Source organism: Camelus ferus, chromosome 16 (genome assembly GCF_009834535.1).
Source record: "Camelus ferus isolate YT-003-E chromosome 16, BCGSAC_Cfer_1.0, whole genome shotgun sequence".
Taxonomy (NCBI): Eukaryota; Metazoa; Chordata; class Mammalia; order Artiodactyla; family Camelidae; genus Camelus; species Camelus ferus.
In genome coordinates this window covers 19,824,193-19,844,214 of record NC_045711.1, presented here as the reverse complement: position 1 = coordinate 19,844,214, position 20,022 = coordinate 19,824,193, and the positions used below count along the sequence as shown (strand labels likewise).

The following is a 20,022-nucleotide window of genomic DNA, read 5'->3' as shown; positions in this document are numbered from 1 at the left end:
ATTCTCAATGGTGAAAAGCTGAAAGCATTTCCTTTACGATCAGAAACAAGACAAGGATGTCCACCTACTCTCACCACTTTTATTCAACACAGTTTTGGAAGTCCTAGCCACAGCAATCAGAGAAGAAATAAAAGGGCCCCAGATTGGAAACGAAGAAGCGAAACTATCACTGTTTGCAGGTGACATGATACTATGCATAGAAAACACAAAAGCAGCAACCAGAAAACTACCAGGGCTTGTCAACGAATTTGGTAAAGTTGTAGGGTACAAAATTAATATTCAGAAATCAGTTGCATTTCTATACTCTAACAATGAAATAACAAAAAGGGAAATTAAGGGAACAATATCAACTATCATCACACCTAAAAGAATAAAATACCTAGGAATAAACCTACCCAAGGAGGCAAGAGACCTGTCCTCAATAAGATACTGATGACAAAAATTGAAGACAGCATAAACAAATGGAAAGATAAACTGTATTCTTGGATTGGAAGAATCAATATTGATAAAATGGACATACTACCCAAAGCAATATACAGATTCAATGCAACCTCTATCAAATTACCAACAACATTCTTCACAGAGCTGGAAGAAAAAATGTTAAAATTTGTACTGGAAATACAAAAGACCCCGAATAGCCAAAACAATCTTGAAAAAAAACAGAGCTAGAGGAATCCTGCTACCTGACCTCAGACTGTACTACAAAGCTACAGTAATCAAAACAACATGGTACTGGCACAAAACAGACACATAGATCAATGGAACAGGACAGAAAGTCCAGAAATAAACCCATGCACTTATGGTCAATTAATCTACGACAAAGGAGATAAAAATACACAATGGAGAAAAGACAGTCTCTTCAGTAAGTGGTGCTGGAAAACCTGGAGAGCTACTGGTAGAAGACTGAAATTAAAACATTCTCTAACATCATATACAAAACTAAACTCAAAAGACTTAAATATAAGACCAGATACTATAAAACTAGAGGAAAACATGGGCAGAACAGTCTTGGACATAGATCACAGCAATATATTTTTTGAACCAGCTCCTGGAGTAATGGAAACAAAAGCAAAAATAAACAAATGGGATCTAATTAAACTCAGAAGCTTTTGCAGAGCTAAGGATGCCATCAACAAAACAGAAAGACAACCTACAGAATAGGAGAAAATATTTGCCAATGATGTAACAGACAAGCGACTAATTTCCCAAATATACAAACAGCTGAAACACCTTAAAAAAAAAAAAAAGGCAGCTCAATCCAAAAATGGGCAGAAGACCTAAACAAGCAATTCTCCAATGAAGACATACAAATGGGCAATAGGCACATGGGAAAATGCTCAGCATTGCTAATTGTCAGTGAAATGCAGGTCAAAACTACAATGAGGTATCACCTCACACCAGCCAGAATGGCCACCATTAAAAAGTCCACACACCATAAATGCTGGAGGGTGTGGACAAAGGGCAACCCTCCTACACTGTTGGTGGAAATGTAAATTGGTGCAGCCACTATGGAGGAAAGTATGGAGTTTCCTTAAAAAACTAAAAATAGAATTACTACGTAACAGAGAAAACTTTAACTCAAAATGACAGATGCACCCCAATGTTCACAGCAGCACTATATGCAATAGCCAAGATATGGAAACAATCCAAATGTCCATTAACAGATGGATGGATAAAGAAGATGTGCTATCTATATCTATCTATCTATCTAACCACACAATAAAATATCACACAGCCGTAACAGAGTAAAATAATGCCATTTGCAGCAACATGGGTAGACCTGGAGACAGTCATTCTAAGAGAAGTCAGAAAGAGAAAGAAAGATACCATATGATATCACTTATATGTGGAATTAAAAAAAAAGGGGATACAAATGAATTTATCATTTATAACTTTGATGACTGATTTCTTGAATATGTGTGAGCACATCTGATGGTCCTTTATGATTGGATTACTGCATTCTGTTGATTCTTACTTTGTGGCTGGCTTGATTCCTTCGGTAACTGTAAGTTTAAAAAGCTAAAGCTCTGAACTGTTAGAAACAAAGATCAATACATATACATAAACTAAAAAAATGTGCGGTATATTGTGTATATGTATTTACATGCAATATAATGTGTATGTGCAGTCAAATTATAACAATTCTACCTAATAAAACTGAAAAGTGAAAAAATATATACAAGAGAAAAAAAAAACCCTATACACGTTAATAGGGGCTAAGTTTATGCCAGTAAGTTCAATGACCAGGTGACAAAGGGACAAAGGGACGAAGACTAGGGGCCGGATCTGGGGAAGGCCTCCAACCCGCCCCCTCCCCCAAACGCCCCAGAGTCTCACTCCCCCACTTAGTCGGCAAACCACGACCAGTACCAGCGAACTGTTTTAGGCCCCGACGTTCTGAGTGGCTTGTTACACGGCTGTAAATAATCAGAACCAAAGTAAAGCGTGTGTTTGGCGGTTGGAGTGGGAACTACCACGACCAGAAGCAAGAGGCGTGGAAAGTGCAGCCCAGCCCCCGCGAGGGAGCAGGAGGGTCCCCCGAGAGCCGGGAGCTGGACGGGCAGGAGCAGCCCGGCCCCGCGTCCTCGGCCGCCGCGTTGGGAGGCCCCCCACCACGTCCCCCGCCCCGCGTCCCCAGGAAGGGGCCGGAGGTGCGGCGGAGGGGAGGTCCTGCCTGGGGCCCCACGAACCCCAGATCCGGGACGAGACCCCGAGCGGCACCCGCGGAGCGCCGGGCCCTTTCCCCGGCTTGTGGCCCGCGCGCCCCTCACAGTCAACGCCCGGAGTCAGGCGTTGTCTGCGGGCCGACGTTCGCCCCGGGCCGGGGCCCGCTGAGGTCCAGCCCCGCCCCCCGCGTCCTGCGGCCGCGCCTCCCCCCCGGGCGCCTCGGCACGAGGCAGGGGCGCCGCGCGCGCCTCGCGCCTCCCCCCCCCCCCCACCTCGACTGAGTCCAGGGAACCTCCATTCCCGGCTCCAGCGTCCGGCGGGCGCCCGCTCCTTCAGCAACGGCACAGCGGCCGGCGCGGCGGGAAGCGCGGGAGCGCCCCGGCTCCGGGGAGCCAGGCCCGCGCGCGCGGCGAGGCCGGCGCCGCCGTCTGCGGAGCCCTCGTGCTGCGCGCTCGCGGCGTTCGAGGCGCCGGACCCCCGGGAAGCACCGCGGCGCCCCCGTTCACCTGCCACCGCTCTACCGGCCTGAGCGGCTCGCGGACCGGAATCAGGCCCACCTGCCACGTAGAAACCACCGGAAACGCACGGGGCGTAGACCGAGTCCTTTACTACGCTCCTCTTTGTGGAAGAAAAAAACGGCCAGCGTTTGGAACGCTGCTCCCAAATGCACTGAATAATGTACATTAATAATATTTTAGACAGGTTTTTTTCCCCTACTAGGAAGTACTTTACTCTTTTTTTATTTTTATTTTTTGGCGGGGAGAGGTCATTAGGTCTACTTCAGTTTTAGTTTAGTTTAGTTTTTTTTAATGGAGGGACTGGAGATTGAACCCAGGACTTCGTGCATGCTAAGCATGCACTCTACCACTGGCCTATACCCTCCCCTGCTAATTTAATCTCTCTTTTTTTTCTTAGAAAAAATAGGTCTCAAAATCCCAAACCCTAATCGAAAGAACAGGAAGAGAACGTCCGTCTCGTCTCGTCCACGGGACGAAAGCGCTAAAACGTAATTTACTTAACAGTATTAAGCAAGAAAACACTACAGCCTACCAACAGGAAGGCTACAGTCCTGGACACAATTCTTAAAATATTTCACTTAAAGAATTGATACTGACTTGAAATAAGTGACATGACATCTGTAATGAAATGCGTAACAGCTGGTCTGGAAAGTATTCCCCCAAAATGAAAGCGAAGCCAACTGGGCGACAGCAGGTCTGAAAAGCAGCTCTGGGTCCTGAGGCCCAAAACGCCCCGCGTGTCCGCACACGTGTCCACGCTCTGGGCCCCACGTCCTCACAGCGACCCCCGCAGAGGTGAGGGGAGGCCTACAGGCCTCCTGCACAGACGACACAAAGCACACACGTGCCTCCCATGTGGACGCCGCCGCAGCCAGGAGATCAGGGCGAACCCGCGAGGGCAGGTCTGCGCACATAGAGCCCTGCGGTCCAGCTCATGCCTGTGTCAGCGAGGCCCCTCCGGCTCAGACCGTCCCCTCTTGGTGTCTGAGGCTCCAAGGTCACCTCCACGAGGGGCTGCGGTTGCCCGTTCACGGTTCTCCGCACCACCGGACCTGCAGTGTTCACGCTCCCACGGCTGGGCTGCGAGGCCGCGCTGCTCTCCACTCTGGCCACGGAATCCAGTGGTGTCCTGCTAGTTGTGGGGCTCAGCCAGAGTTCAGTGGGGAAGGGAAGCTGTGGGGGCCTGACCCCGGGGAAACAGGCCTGTGCGGGGGCTCTGCTCACACACATGCAGGTGCAAACACGGCCACAAGCAAGCCACCATGACGGGGGCGGGGGGCGGTAAGGGGCACTCTGGGCAGGGTCGCTGCCTGACAGGACCCCGAGGGCACAGGCAGAGGTTGCCGCAGAGTCCTGTCTCCGCTGGAGCCCCAGAGAGGGTCAGTAGTGATGGCAGAGACCACAGGATGAGGCCACTAGGGATTGGAGCTCCTACAGACCCTCCAAGTCAGACTCAGCTGAGGACACAGGCAGTCAGAGGTCAGTGTCAGGCACTGACCTGCAGGAAGGGGCGGGAGGCCTGGGAGTCTCAGGGCCAAGCAGAGGGGTGGAGTCCGCGGGTAAGAGGCCCTGCCTCAGGAAATGCCAGGGCTACATCTGTCCCTGGGGCCCAAAGCCGGGAGCCTCCGATGTGGGGGCACAGGCCAGAGCCCCGTGGACTGGGCTGGGGCTGCCCTGCCCCTCCCCCCATATCAGTCTTAAGCTCCGCTTCCAGGAACTCAACCCAAGGCATCTCCGGGTGTTCCAAGCAGGAGAGAACGGGATGGAGGGGCACAGGTGGTTTAGCAATGACCAGGCCGGTGGAGGGAGGGTGCCTTGCTTCAGAGGAGCTGCTGGTGGAGGTGGGGGCACCCGTACCCTGGGCCGGGGCCACGGAGGGCAGCAGGTGTCAAAGACGGTGAGTCTGACCTGGACATAGTGGGCTTGAGGGAGGTGGTCACCCCAGCACAGGACCTGGACAGTGGGCTCCACTCCGAGTCCCAGACAACCCCCTAAACTTCTACTGTTTCCTCATCACAGCACCGGCCTCAGGGATGTGGGGGCTACACCATCAATACCGTGAGGCATCTGGAATAATCAGGGGGCGACACTGCTTGACCGCACGACCTGGACCTTCCCGTCATGGGATTGAGGAGGGCAGCCCCGTGCCACCCTCTCCTGGCTGGGCCCTCTCCTCCATCTGCCCTCAGAACAAGCGCCCTGGCTGGGCCACTGCACCTGCCCCCACAACTTTGGCCCACGTCTGGGTCCTCCCCCCAACCTTCAGGACAAGCTGGGCTGGGTAGTTAGAAGCAGGCCACCCCCGCTGCCTCCCTGCAGTCCTGGTGGTCCTGCCCCGGGACCCCTGTCTGAGACTTTCCACCACTGCGCACTTGCTGAGAAGAAGGGGGGAGCCTCTCCTCTGGGATCCCTGCTCCCCCTCCTTCTGCAGTAAGACCTGCTCCGCTGTGTGCTTTGATCTCCAAATTCATCTTTTTACTTTCCCTTTGGGGGAGGGAGGAGGGGAAATGGGAGGTTTTTTCCGAATGTGCAACAAAGCCTCAGTCAGAGTGGGCTTTGCAGGGCGGCCCTTGGAGATGCAGAGATTTCCTTAGTGTCCAACTTCGCGGAATCATTTCGGATTAGACATAATCTCCAGGAGCAGAACACCTATCATTCTCAGGGCTGCAACCTGCCAGACGCTTCTCACTGCACACATCACACCTTCCCCATCCTGCCGTCCCGCCCCCCAAATCCCAGCTGAACAAGACACAACAGTTCCCAAAGCATTTCGTAATGTTTTTCTCACTAAAAAGAACTGAGAGAGCCCTCCCGTCCCGCCCACCACTCCCCAGGCATCTCAAGGCCTTCATGCCTGACTGAGCATGGGGTGGGGGCACGATGAGCTCCCTGTTTCCTGGGGCTGCACTCACGGCTCCTCACTCTCACCTCTTTCCCATGAACTGGCATCTTCAACAAACAACTCACCCTGAAGGTCCCTGAACATATTTGGGGACATTTTGGCTCCGAGAGAAAGGGCCCCAGACCTGCTCACCCAGGTCTGCTGTGCCCTTGGTCATTCTGACTCCGAGCCAGCATCCCTGTGTGGACACAGCCACCGTGCAGGGGACTCAGGACCCACTCATGCTCAAGGCGGGGGGGGGGGTTCAGCAGGAGGCCCCCCAGCTCCCACCACCTCCTGTCCTTCTCCAATCAAGGCCCAGAGAAATCGGATGCAGTTCTGAAACAAGCACTTTTTATGATGAACTCCCCAGGTCTGGAGATTTTAAAAAACAACTGAAGACAGAATTACAAACAAACAAGAAAAACCAGATAAAAAATCCTTTCCTAAAGTAAGAGAACGCCCAGAAGACACAGCTTTTAATAAGTCATGATTGTTTCCATTTAAACTATTTCTCTAAATCATTAAACGTTTTTTCTTTCAAAGAAATACCTATTTAAGTAGTAAAATATTTAACAACCCCCCCCCCAAAGCTAGTTATTGGAAAGCAGAAATACATGGGGTTCTGCACATCCGGGCAAGGAGAAGGGGTCAGCCGCTCTGGGCACCACACACTTGGGGGCCCCTTCAGCCACATGGTGCCCCCAGGGAGAGCATGCGGCAGGCCACGGTGAAGCCACCTTCCACCAGAGCCCCTGCCACACAGAAGTGGGGACGCAGATGCCCAGTGCCCCAGAGATGCGCTGCGCTGCCACCACTGCCGACAAACCTCACGTCCCTGTGAGCAGGGCCTGTGTCCCAGGTATCGGCAGACAGCGCGACGTTGTGCCAATAAACTTTATTTACAAAAGCGGGCAGCAGAGCAGACCTGGCCCTTGAGCCAGTGCGCTCCCCACCCCCGCCCAATGTAACCGTGAGCAGGGGCATGGCCTTCAATTGACACAAAAACTGCTTCTCTGGGAACTGAAACCTGGAAGAAGCCCGCATCTCCCCTCTGCCCCACCCACCGCAGCAGAGGCCATGATTAACGAGGCACAGAAACTGCCAGCTCCCCGACCCCAGGCAGGCAGGTGCACAGCAAAGACTTTCACTGCTGTGCTCCGCGCTGGTACACGTTTGGGCAGATGTGGCAAGGCAGGCGGCAGAGGGCGCAATGGGCCGCCGGGAGGGAGGGACCCACGGTGTCTACCCGCCACCGCCCCAACACAGCCGGGAACACAGGCCTGCTAGCCCCTAGCCGCCAGCCGCCAGCCAACGCTCTGGAAGCCCCTCTCCCTGGAGACGCCCCCCCTTTTCATCAATTTTTTTCTCCTCTTTTGCTCTCAGGTTGTCACGCCCTCTTCTGGTTCTGGTGTGTCACCAAGTGAATCATCAGAACTTTGTTAAAAAGAGAGGGATTCCCGGCGAGGCCCAGGTCCATGCTCTCTGGGGACCAGGGAGTTGGCTTTTGGGCTCTCCGCTTACTTTGCCACACAGAACCAACTGGAATTCCATAAGCGCCCGGCCACGCTCTGTCCTGTGGGGTCCACCCTCCCGAGGCACCTGGAAAACGTGTATGGATAGGAAGGATGCTTCCAAACGCTTCTGGTGCAAGGGTTATAGACCAAAATGAGCTCCACTTTATTTACAAAGACGCAGCCCATGACTTAACGAAAGAAAATGAAGCATTTAATGAAACTTACAGGCCTTATTAGCTATATCTTACCAGGAAGTGTTGTGAATTCTTCTTGGGGGAAAAGAGCAAAGTTTACATGACTCATTTCCAGATTCCTGTGGTTTATTATCCTTACTTCTAATTCTAATTTGTTGGAAGACTATCTTTAGACAGATAACAAATTTTCCAGTGTTCTGACATTTTAACACTCACATGGCAACAAGAATAAACTTTGATGTGAAACCCAAAACCTGTGGCTGCTGGATTTAATAAAGATGCAGACAGTAATAAAACTTCCTTTCTCAGCAGTATGTTTTAGAGAAAGCTGGTAAGCAAGCACTTTCTAATGTGGTGGTAAAAGTTGCTAATTTACATGGATCTACAGCTCAGATGCCCCTTTAGGATACACTCTCCTTTCAAATGAGAAAATGAAGAAAAACAGTACAGGTTAATCTGTTTCAAAACAGGCACTTTCTAACTTTCATGAACGTAGTGGCTGGAAGTAGGTAAGAAGCACTGAGCGGTGAAGGGCAGACACAGTGAGACAAGTGTGTGGGCCGCCGTCCCCGGGGTAGGACCGGGTGACCTCTGACACCCTGGCTGTGGTGACATGGCTTGGATGGCCAGGTCCTTCCACAGCAGCGACTACTGAGCAGATGCGGGGTGGGGTCCGGGGCGCATGGGAGGAAAGGACCCCTGTGACCACAAGCCCACTGCACGCCCTGTCTTCTAAATCGGCCGAAGCTACCTGCAGAGTTTGGCTAAATGTCTTCAAACATGCATGGGTTACAGATGGTCGGCCTCAGAGTCTGGGCGTCTGTTAAACCCTCACATTTTACCGACAGTGCAACTGAGCTGGAGAGGTAATGCGGCTGAGAAGGCGGCGCCTCCAGGGCAGCGACCAGTCGGGGCATCTGCTCCAGCACGGACTCGGCAGCAAGACACCAGCGCTTTCTTCATGGAGCTGCCGCTGACCTGCATCTTGGCCTGAGCCCTCCACCTCCTGAGAGCCTTCCGGGGCCTCCCGCCTCTGTGCCCCTCCAACCATGCACCGCCCGCAGCTCTGACCTCACAGGACAAGCTGCCCTCTCACCTCCACCCAGCTGTCCCCAGGGGACACCCGCCTCCCCACCCTGGCTCTCAGCTGCTCAAGACCATCCTATTTACTCTCCGTTTTCTCCCACATCCTTGTCAACTGAGGGGACCATGTGGCATCCCCAAACAGCCCATCACCCAGGTCGGCACTTTTCTCAGCTGCGTTTGGGGAGGGGTGGCCAAAGGTGGGCAGGAAGCAGGGAAGTGGTGCTGCTGACTGAGACCGACGCACCGGAATGGGGCTGCTGGCCAAGGAGGTGACCGCCTGGGGTGTAAACTGAGGAAAGTGATGCCAAAAGCAAACATTTGGCTGAGGAGAAGCTTCAGCTGCCCCGACAGCCTGTAGGTCCTGCGTGATTGAGGACCAGGCGGGGCGCCCTCGGGTGTTCGAATAGCAGAACCTAAGAGGGTCCTGGGCTCACTGTCCAACAAGGCAGGACGCGAGGCCCAGGTGAGCACGGGACCGGTGGTGAGCGGGACCCCTACAGGCATGCACTGCAGCAGGGTGGGACGTGTGATGTATTCTCTGCACTTCTGTATACTTGAAATGTTTCCATTTTTAAAAAAGTTTTCTTTGTTCTATTTTTTTAAAGAAATTGTATGTGTAACAGCAAATACAGGGGAGGTAGTTGGGGCCGCTCTCGTTAGGGGAGGGGTGACCAGAGTAACCAGGGAAGACAAACACTTGTGTGGACAGGACAGGACCCTGTGGCCGCCCACCAGGTCTAGCCTCGGTACCCAGGGCAAGCCGGCGGCCCCGGACACGGAGACCAGGGGACCAGTGTGCAGTCGGAGGAAGAGGCAGAGGGTCATCCCAGGTAACGATCGGCATAAACATGTGAACCTCTGGTACTTCAGCTGCTTCAGCGTTTCTCCACCTTTCCACGTCCAGAGGTTCCCGCCCAGGGCTCCCTCGTCTCCACTCCTGGCGCCTTTCACTTCTTGGTCATCATAGCTTCTGGGTGATGTGTCACACGGCTCCTGTCACACCCCCTTGGACACCGGCCACTCCGTGGTTTCCCTTGCTCCCCACCTGGCATTTCCACCGTCTTAAGAAAAGCAGGTGCGTGCTGCTGTGTGAAGCACTTCTCTTTCAACAGATGCTACCCCTCCCCACGCCCCTGGCATCCCTTGGCCCCCTCCCCGGTAGCAGACCTGCTCCCAGGTCCTGAAACATCCTCCCCCTCAGTTTGCTTCCTAATTTTACGGTGTATCTTCCAGTAAATTTCTGAGAAAGCTTCCATAGGAGGGAAGTATTTTGAATCCTCACACGAAGGAGTCCTTGTGGTAGCTTCACAGGACTGATGCTTTGGGCAGGCATAGAGCTCAACATTCAAAACCATTTCTGTGAGACTCTGAAATCTGTCCCAGGGTCTCACAGACCCCCTGCGGCTGCTGGGAAATTCGAGACCACGGGTGTTCCTGCTGTCCTCTCTTGACCGTGGGGGTCTTCTCTCACCCCTGGGATGGAAACCCAGGGCCCTTTGAATCTGGCGCCCTCATCTTCGGTTCTGACAAACTTTGTGTTATTATTCTGGGCTAGCGCACTCCCTCCACTCCAGGGTCTCACTGTGCCGATGGAGGTGCGTCAAGTGGGAAGGAGGTTTCTCAGTGTGAACCCAGGAGGGTAGACCAGGGCAGAGCAGCCGGAGACTGGACAGCAGGAATGACGGTCCACTGCTCCCGAAGGTCACGGTGGGGGGCAGCCCTGGTCCGCGCAGTGCAGGGGGGTCTGCTTATTCTCTGGGACCCTTCTGGACCCAGGCTGTGCACCTGCGCATCCCGCTTGCTGTCACCAAATTCTCTCTTGAATCCATCACGGCACACTGGCACCTGCAAGGGAGCCTTTCTCTAAGCTCTGTGAGCAGCTCGCGCAAATTAACTGACCAGAGGATGGTGGCGGGGCCCCAGCTGAGATCCACTGGGTCAGAAGCACAGGTGACGACCAGGACTTGCGACTGGGTCTGAAGAGGGGTAGCCCCGGGGGCCCAGCCCTTAACCAGGGACCCTGCCGCTGCAGGACACCCGGTCAGTGTCTGCGCAAAACCGAAGGACTGCGCGATGTTTGAGAAAATATACAGAGGAAAAGGCAAGGGAACCAGAATAGCAAAAACAATTTGAAAACGAAGGATGAAGTTGGAGGAATCACACGAACTGATGTCAAACCTCCTTTGCAGCTACAGCAGCCACGACCATATGGCCACCGAGTGACACACGTTGGCAGAGCAGAGTCGAGTCCAGGATGAGACTCATGCAGGCGTGGCCGACCAATTTTTGGCAAAGTCTATCCTCGACAAAAATGGTGTGGAAACATTTGGATATTTGTAAGCAAAAGAAAAAAAAAAGAAAGCCTTGATCTAAACCTCGCTCCTTATGCAAAAATCAACTTAAAATGAATCACAGCTCTAAATGTACAATGTAAAACCACATCTTTAGGAGAAAATCTTTGCAACCCAGGGTTAGGTTAAGCCTCTTTAGATGCTGATATGCGAAGCACAATCCTGTTTAAAAATCAATCAGTTGGATTTCATTGAAATTAGAAACCTCTGCTCTGTGACTCTGTTAAGTAGATGAAAGAAAAGCCACAGATTATGAGAAAACAGATTATGAGCAAACCACACACCCAATGAAGGGCTTCTGTCCAAAAGGAAACTCAAACTCAACTGTGAGAAAACAGACCATCTCATGAGAAAATGGGCAGAGGCTCTGAACAGCCGCTTCACGGATAAGCACACGAGAAGCTGTCATTAGGGGAACGTGCAGACAGTGAACCCGCCATACCACGCCCCCACTACTGGATCCGCAAGAATGAAAAACCTGGCCCGCCAAGTGCTGACGAGGGGCCTATGAGCGTCTCCCGGACCCAGGGACGCACATCCCCAGACCTGCCGTGCACCCCAGGGGCGTGAGGCATGTGTGAGGGTCATGGCAGTGCCCACAGGGGCCCTGAGAGGGATCTGTCCCACAGCGATGAGTGACGAGCCACTGGGAAGGGAAGGAACTGTTGCTTGTGCGACTTGGGTAGGTCCGGGCTGGAGGGAAAAGCCACACAGGCTTCTGTTCCATTTCTGCAACTGTCCCAGTGACGGGCCCTAGGGAGGGCGGGGACAAGCTGCTGCTGTCAGGTCAGGACACGTGCGATGCGACGGCAGTCGCAGTCTCTAGGGGAAGGACAGTCCTGTATTCTGACTGCGGAGCCCCCCAGGGCGCGCACACCCCAGCAGGGCCGTGCCGATGGGCCTCCTTGGTGTGAATGCCGCACTGTGGTTATAAGCTGCCGTGAAAGGGGGCCGGGGAAAGGTGCGAGGAACTCTACCAGTTCCGCAACGTCTGTGTGAGTCTGAAATTACTCCAAGATACAAAACTCCCCCCCAGACAGACTTTGTAAAATGACCCTATGACCCGTGGGGAAACAGGGTTTCTGAGCAGACAGCAGCAGCCTGGCTTCTAGAGTAGAGCCAGTGGTTAAAAACGCACATTCAAAACCACACTGAGGTATCACCTCACACCAGCCAGAATGGCCGTCATTCAAAAGTCCACAAACGACAAAAGCTGGAGAGGCTGTGGAGAACAGGGAACTCTCCTACACTGCTGGTGGGAATGCAGGTTGGTGCAGATGTTTTGGAAAACAGTATGGAGATTCCTCAAAAGACTAAAATCAGACTTACCCTATGATCCAGAAATCCCACTCCTGGGCATATATCCAGAAGGAGCCCTAGTTCAAAAGATACATGCACCCCAATGTTCACAGCAGCACTATTTACAACAGCCAAGACATGGAAGCAACCTAAATGTCCATTGACAGATGACTGGATAAAGACACTGTGGTATATTTATACAATGGGATACTATTCAGCCATAAAAATAGACAACTTAACGCCATTTGCAGCAACATGGATGTTCCTGGAGAATGTCATTCTAAGTGAAAGTAAGCCAGAAAGAGAAAGAAAAATACCATATGAGATCACTCATATGTGGAATCTAAATAAAAAAAAAAAAAGAAGGCAAATGAACTTAAATATAAAAAAGAAACAGTCTCACAGACATAGAATACAAACTTGCAGTTGCCAGGGGGAAGAGGGGGTGGGAAGGGACAGACTGGGAGTTCGAGATTGGTATATGGAATAGATAAACAAGATTATACTGTAGAGCACAGGGAAGTATATACAAGATAGCTCACGGGGAAAAAGAATGTGATGATGAATATACGTATAGTCACGTATGACTGAAAGTTGTGCTCTACACTGGAAACTGACACAACATTGTAATCTAACTAAAACTCAATTATCAATCAATCAATCAATTAATTAAAAAACAAAACAACGCACATTCCCAAACCGTGACATCAGGACTTCTGGGAGGGAGTCAGATATCTGTTTTCAAGTTCTTGAGCCATTTCTATGATTACATTTTGGGGAGCACTGATTTAAGTAAAGAGCATGGCCTTATGGAGGCGAACTTTAATTTCTAGAAATTCTGCTTGTCTAGACTCCTTGACAGGCTGGATAAACTGAGAGTTTGTGCATCAGTGCTAGTAGGTGGGCAGTAAATCTGTGTCATTTACATTCACGCCAAGCTGTTCAGATGCTGCAGGGACGTGAAAGCTGGGTGATGGCCCTGTGGGACGCACGGGGCCGGGGCACAGACCAGGGGAAACACCAGGGGCTGCAGAGGAACTGAGGAGGGGGTCCAAGTGCTATGGGCTGAATTGTGGCCCTCCAAGTCCATGTCGTAGCCCTAACCCCTCCTCCTCCGCCGTGTGACTGTATTTGGAGATGAGGCCTTTAAGGAGGTAATTAAGATTAAATGACGTCATAAGGGGGCCCAGACCCAACAGGACTGGTGTCCTTACAAGAGGAGAAAGAGTCACCAGCAGTGAGTGAGCAGAGAGAGGAGGGGCCATGTGAGGACAGAGGGAGGACTCGGCCATCTACATGCCACGGCGAGAGGCCTCAGGGGAACTAGCCAGCCGGCACCTTGATCTTCAACTTCCAGCCTCCAGGACTGTCTCTTGTATCTGTTCTGGCCACCCGAGCAGGCGGAGACCCCAAGGAAGCATGGACCCCTGAGAGAGGTGCAAGGACAGCGAGGAGCAGGCGTGGAGGACGAGACCAGGTGGGGCTGGGGTGAGGGGTGCGCCTCACACCCACGCCTGCCGTCTTCCTTCCGCGGTGAACTTGGGCACCTACTCCAGGCAGCCAGAGCTTCGCATGCTGCCATGGCAAGGGCCCAGCCACCCATGTAAGCTGCCAGGATCCCCCAGGGGCAGCCTCAGAGGCAGGGGCACAGTCTGGCTTTGCCTCCCCTTGCCCCCCTGTGAGGACTCAGGAGGTGCAGGTCCCTGAAGGTGAAAGTAGGCGCTGCCTGACACAGACGCGTTTTCAGGCTGGCACAGGCCCCAGGCCATCTGTGCAGACAACTTTCCACCTCTGGGTTACTGGGAAGTAGAAGTGTCCATTTTGTAGACTCCGATTTAACTCTGCCCCTGGTGAGTATCTGATCAGACAGTGAAGTGGACACACAAACACCAAGCCGAATCAAGCAGCTCTCACCTCGCAAACCTGACTCAGATTAGACTAAGAACCAAGCCCCCGCAAGGCGGTGTGACCTGTGCAACCGTCACAGCTGAGAAATGGCTTAAATAAGAAATACCTTCTTTCAGTTTATTCTGAGAAACTTTGGACTGATTCCCCTAACCAAAAAGAGAAACCCTGTTCAGGAGGACTCTGCCTTAATTGTTCCTGTGACGCGTAATAGCTGAGCCCGCGCCTAGCTCAGAACTCATATTTCTGCATTTAAATCACATCCTCAGGGTTTAGTCACATAGTTTCCACATGACTCATGCTCTCCCAGAAAATCCAGCACACGGCAGAAGCCGACTCAGCAGTTTCTCCCACACGGCCACCTCCACACTCACGCACCCACCCTCGCATCCAGTGACTGGGGTGAGCGTTTCCAGAGAGCCTCGTGGGTGCAGAGCTGCGCATCTGAGGCCGTGAGCAGGGGCCCTGGGCTGACCGGAGGCCAGAGCTTTCACACTGGACAGGACGTTTTAATTTCCCAGTTAGGACATGAAAGATCCCACAGCTCTCCACCAAGGCAGCCCTGATTCTCTGATCAAAATCATCAGAGAGGGACCTGGGAGAGCGTCTGTAAAGAGGGGCACATACCCTGGAGGGAAGGGCCAGGGCTGGGATGGCGGGAGGAGTTACAGACACGGTGCATGTGCTCCATGTGCCAACAATGGTTTGTACACTTAAGAGTCAGATGCCAGCTGAGAGGTGAAAGGCAGGTGCGGGCCCAGGACCCAGCGAGCGTCTCGATCCTCATCCTGATGGTGACGGCCTGAAGCAGCACTGTGGCCTTTGGCACCTTCCTGACCCTGAGTGGAGAAGACTCCGTCCTGCTCAGAGACCTGAGGCTCCGTGGACTCATGCTACGCCTCCCTACACCCAGCGAGGAGGGACTTCCTCCCCCCAGCTCCGAACGTCCAGAGGCCCAGGGCGGCTCTGTCGGTGGCCCCGGGCCGCGCAGCGCAGACAGGAGGGAGCAGTACCGCCACGGCCCGACCCAGCGGCCACAAGCTGCCCCGAACCACGTGATGGTCCATATCAACCCGAGAGCTCCCACCACCACCGCCAGACCCTGCTGGCTCCGCACCTCCCGCAGCGTGAGGTGCGAGCAAGGCCACGCCAGCCACCCCTGCAGGTCCTTCTTCTGCTCTCATGCCTGTAGGAGCAGCAGGAAGGCGACGGAGCGCCCAGGGGCTCTTCACCACCCTCACCTATTAGCACACCACCCTTGCCTATTAGTACATCACCCAGTACACCACCCTTCCCTGTTAGCACACAACCCTCACCTGTCTGCGCACCACTCTTACCTATAAAAGACCATTAGTGGAATATTCATCTCAAAACATGAAAAATAAATCCAAATACAGAAGCATTGTGTGTGTGTGTGGACCAGCACGAATGGAGCAGAACTTAAAAGAAAGCTTAATCACAGAAGCAACCGGTAGTGGCTCCAGCATCTGGCCAACCCCAAACTGGAGCAAAGGGTAAATACTCTGGATTATCCAAAGAAGCCTGTGAAACAGCACCACACAGAGGGCCGCGTCCGCCTGCGTTACTGAACTGTCAGGGGTCTCCTGCGTCACTGTGGGCTCAGTGAACACAACATTTGATCACAAGCAATTCTAGTTTCAGAAGCTTATTATCATCATGAGTCACTCCATCATACCAGGGTTTCAGTTTTCAAAATCCAGAGTTTAGAAAAAAGCATTTCATGACACAGCAGGATCACAGGACATCACAACGTGGGACACCCCGGTATGAGAACCAGAGCCCTGTGCCTCACCGGGGAGCACATTTCCAGCCCTTTTACAGCCACTTCCTGGCTGGGCTTTGGGGGGCTGCTCCCCACTCCTCCCCCTCTGACATGGTCCCCTGCCCTGAAGAGCACGTTTCTCCACCACTGGTCGGGGGTCTTGGGACCGGCCCATCCAGCAGGACTGGAGTGTCTCTGGTGGGGCAACCAGGACCCTGCCAAGAAGCAACTGGAACAGACCTGGCCCACCCTGCAGACCCCGCCCTCCCAATTGCTGAAGGCTGTTTTGGTCTCTGTTTTGGGGTGATTTGCTACGGAGCTTTAAGTGGCTACGACACACTGAGGGAGAGCATGTTGTTAAAGGCAGAGGAACAGAGAAAGTTGAGTTGTTGCCCTAACACCTCATTAACACCCGTCTCTTCCTGGCCTCCTCCCCCAGGCTGCCTGCCCTCAGGTACTTTTCAGACTGATTTCTGCCTCTGCCACCTCCAGCTCCTGGGCCCTGACTGCCTGCAGCTCAGCTCATTTTCCCAGGCCCGGCCCCCTCCATGCTGCCCGACTTGGGGATGGCCCTGCCCCACCAGAAATGCAGGCCTTTTCTGGACACCCCCACCCCAAACCCAGCAGCTCGGCCTTGCCCTGGCCCCCAAGCCTGCCCTCTGTCTCCAGCCCCATCCCAGGCTCCTCTGAAATGCGTCCCCTTCTCCAGGGAGCTCCTCCCAGGACCCTGCCTGGCACGCAGGAGGCTGGCAGGAGGGAGATTCGCTCTTGGGGAGGCTGTGGCCGACCCCAGACGGGCAGACGCACCTGGATGAGCAGCTGGTCGGATGCCAGCTGGTTGAGCCAACGTGTGTACCGCTCGGTGGAGCTAGGGGGCTCCCTCCTCACCTGGCAGCCTATGATCTGTGAGAAACAATGACAAACAGAACTTAAAGTTAGTGCAGCTTCCGGGGCGGCAAGTCTGAAAAATCCTATTTCTCGATAATCCTCTCCCTTCTGCCTCTAAACAAACCAGAGCTGCAGCCTGGAGCTCAGCCCCTACCCTCTGGCGCCTCCTCCCTCTGTCCAGGCTGTTGTAGCAGCCCCCATGACGACACCACCTGACAGGCGCCCCCACCCTGGAAGGAGGTCCCCCCACCCCAGAATGAGAAGCCCCCCGGAAAGATGTGCCCCTACCCAGGAAGGAGGAGCCCCCACCCCAGGAGGTACCTCCACCTGGGAAGGCATCCTTGCTGTCTGCCGTCTAAATCCCTCCTCCCATAACACGCCCGACTACTTCTCACCACCTCCTTCCCCAGTCCTGCCTCCTCTTGGCTACTCACAAGACCAGCACTTGTTTGCAAGCCACCCACTGTCCGCACACCCGGCCTGCACATGCTGACCCACAGCAGCCCTGTCCGAAAGCGACTCAAACCCCATGAAGCCCCTGTGCCTTCTGCTGAGGCATGCACTCAGAGGTAGAGAGCCTGGCCTCTGGGGTCAGTGAGGCGGGTTTGGAGACGCTGCAGACATCAGGGTCCTGACACTCGTTTCTGTGGGGAGGAACCCTCGTGGCAGCAGGAGGGGCCCTCTGTCCCCATTTCTGGCCAGGGGAGGGCAGCTGGGGTGTTGGCAGGTAGCAGCGAGCCTGCCCCTTGGTGAGGCTCTCACAGGCTGGCCACTTGGGGACGGGGACAACGCCAGCGTCCCCTCCCACGGCTGTGCTTTCTCCCCTTGGTGACAGTGTCAGCAGGCTTCCGTCTAGCTCCTGGCTCCCTACTGAGACATCATCAGGTCACCCCATGGCCCCAGGGCACCTGGGCTTCTTAAATCTTGTGCTAACAAGTCCAGTATCACAATGCACCGACTAACTTATATTGTGCAGTTGTGCTAATGAAGAGTTTTGAGATGGTTTGCTTGCTTGAAATTTTTCATTGTTGCATTTTTTTTAATTCAACTTTTTTTGAGAAAGGGTAGACTCACATGTAGTGTTAAGAAATAATACAGAGAGAGCGCAGGGACCCTTACACAGTGTCCTCCAACGGTAAGGTAGCAGGGTCAGGGGCTCCAGGTGCTTCCCTGACAGCCGCACCCCCACCCCAGCTGCCAGTGCGAACCTGTCACTTCAGCACCACGATTCTGCCTTTTCAAGAAAGTTGAATAAACACAATCACAGTGTGCAGCCTTCTGTGATTGGCTTTTTTCTACCCCACAATTCCCTGTCCCTTTTTTGTCTGAAAGACACTCCACGGCTTAACCCTCTACGGGCACCTGGGCCATTTCCAGCTTGGGGCTGTTACTGTTTGTCTGCGGCAAAGGCGCACATGGGGGTTGCGTGAACGTCAGCCTCCGTCTCTCTGATAAACGCCTAGGAGTGCAACTGCAGGTCGCACGGCAGGGGCACCTTTAATTTTCCGAGAAACTGCCGCCGCTCTTCAGCGACAGGGCCACTTCCGCCACCTCAGTCGTGCGTGGGGCCCGCCTGTCCGCGCCCCCGTCCGCCCCAGCTGTCCCTGTGCTTTAGTCCGGCCTCTGGCAGGCGTGAGGTGCAGCTCTTCTTGCCCCCGACGGCTGTGATGCTGGATCTGTTTCCAGGGGCTTATTTCCCGCCTGTCTGACCTCCCAGTGAAACCTCGTTCACGTCTTTCGTCCATTTTCCGATTGGGATAAAAACACACAGCCATGGTGTGTATCCTTCTTACATACTGCTGAATTCCGTTCGTGAACCTTTCCTTTCTCACCTAAAAACACACTCTGAAAACAGCTGTAAATTAGAACTTGAACGAATCCCTTGCACAGAACAAGGTCCCACACCTGATCTGACCAAGGTGTATCCTTTCAACCATCAGTTGTGTCTGTTTCCTTGTCGTGTTGAAACTGGCTTGCATTTGATTGCTGAACAGAAAAGACTTTGAGGAAAAAAAGGGAAAATGTGAGTCGAAGCTGTGAGGTAGAAACCCTCTGTTTCAAAAGTATACTCCCATGAAAATAAAGAGGTTTAACCTCCGCCACGGAGGGAAAGAGCAGAGGTAAGGAGAACCAGGCTGTTTCTGACCCTGCAAGTGCAGGCCTCAAAGGGATGCAGGACAAAGGCTAGAGCCCTGGCAGGGGGGTCCACAAGGAGCCCCCTCCCTGGTCGGTGGAGGAGCTGGAAAAGTGCGGGTCCCTTCTGCCTTCAGCCCCCAGACAAATAAACAACAAGAGGCCTAAGAGCTCGGTGGGCAGAGAAACAGCCACTGCGATGTGCAGATGGAACGATTCTATGTTTAGAGAACCTAAGGGAACCAATGGGAAAATGCAAACACGCAAGGGTCAGCAAGACAGCAGGATGTAAGGTTAATGTGCAGACATAACGCCATCCACACAGACATGTGGGCAACACAGCGATGATGAAGACAACACACTTTATGAAAGGAAAAAGTAAAGCAGAATTTATTGGCACAAACTTATGAGAAATGTGCAGAACTACATGAAGACACCTAAAAAGAGGCAAAAGCGGAATCCAGCAAATGGAAACAGTTTTCAAGTTCCTGGATTAGAAGATTCAATATCACAAACCCTTAAATGATCCATGAAGTATTTCATAAATTCACCTGTAAACCCCAACATTATTTGCCATTAAATCTTCTTTTGGAGCTAGCTGGTTATCTGGAAAAGTATGGACAAATAATCAAAAATAGTCAAGACAAAGGGCAAAAAGCATGAGGTGAGGCTCCAACGACAGCTGGGCACCACCCAGTCCAAGGCTCCACCGCTCTGATGCCGGCTTACCGCCCAGCAGACTGCCTCCTGCCTTCAACAGGTAGCAAAGCAAACAAAACCCATGGAGTCACTGTTTTCAC

At 53.1% G+C, this 20,022-nt stretch overlaps 1 protein-coding gene across 6 annotated transcripts in view; it reads right to left on the bottom strand.

Annotated features, from left to right (window-relative positions):
• B3GNTL1 (UDP-GlcNAc:betaGal beta-1,3-N-acetylglucosaminyltransferase like 1) overlaps positions 1–20,022 on the bottom strand; it is a 76,582-nt gene that overhangs the window by 20,501 nt on the left and 36,059 nt on the right. For all 6 annotated transcript variants that reach the window (XM_032499084.1, XM_032499088.1, XM_032499087.1 and 3 more), the window contains one exon: positions 17,009–17,104. In XM_032499084.1, coding sequence (XP_032354975.1) covers positions 17,009–17,104 — 96 coding nt within the window. The remainder of the gene's footprint in view (positions 1–17,008; positions 17,105–20,022) is intronic.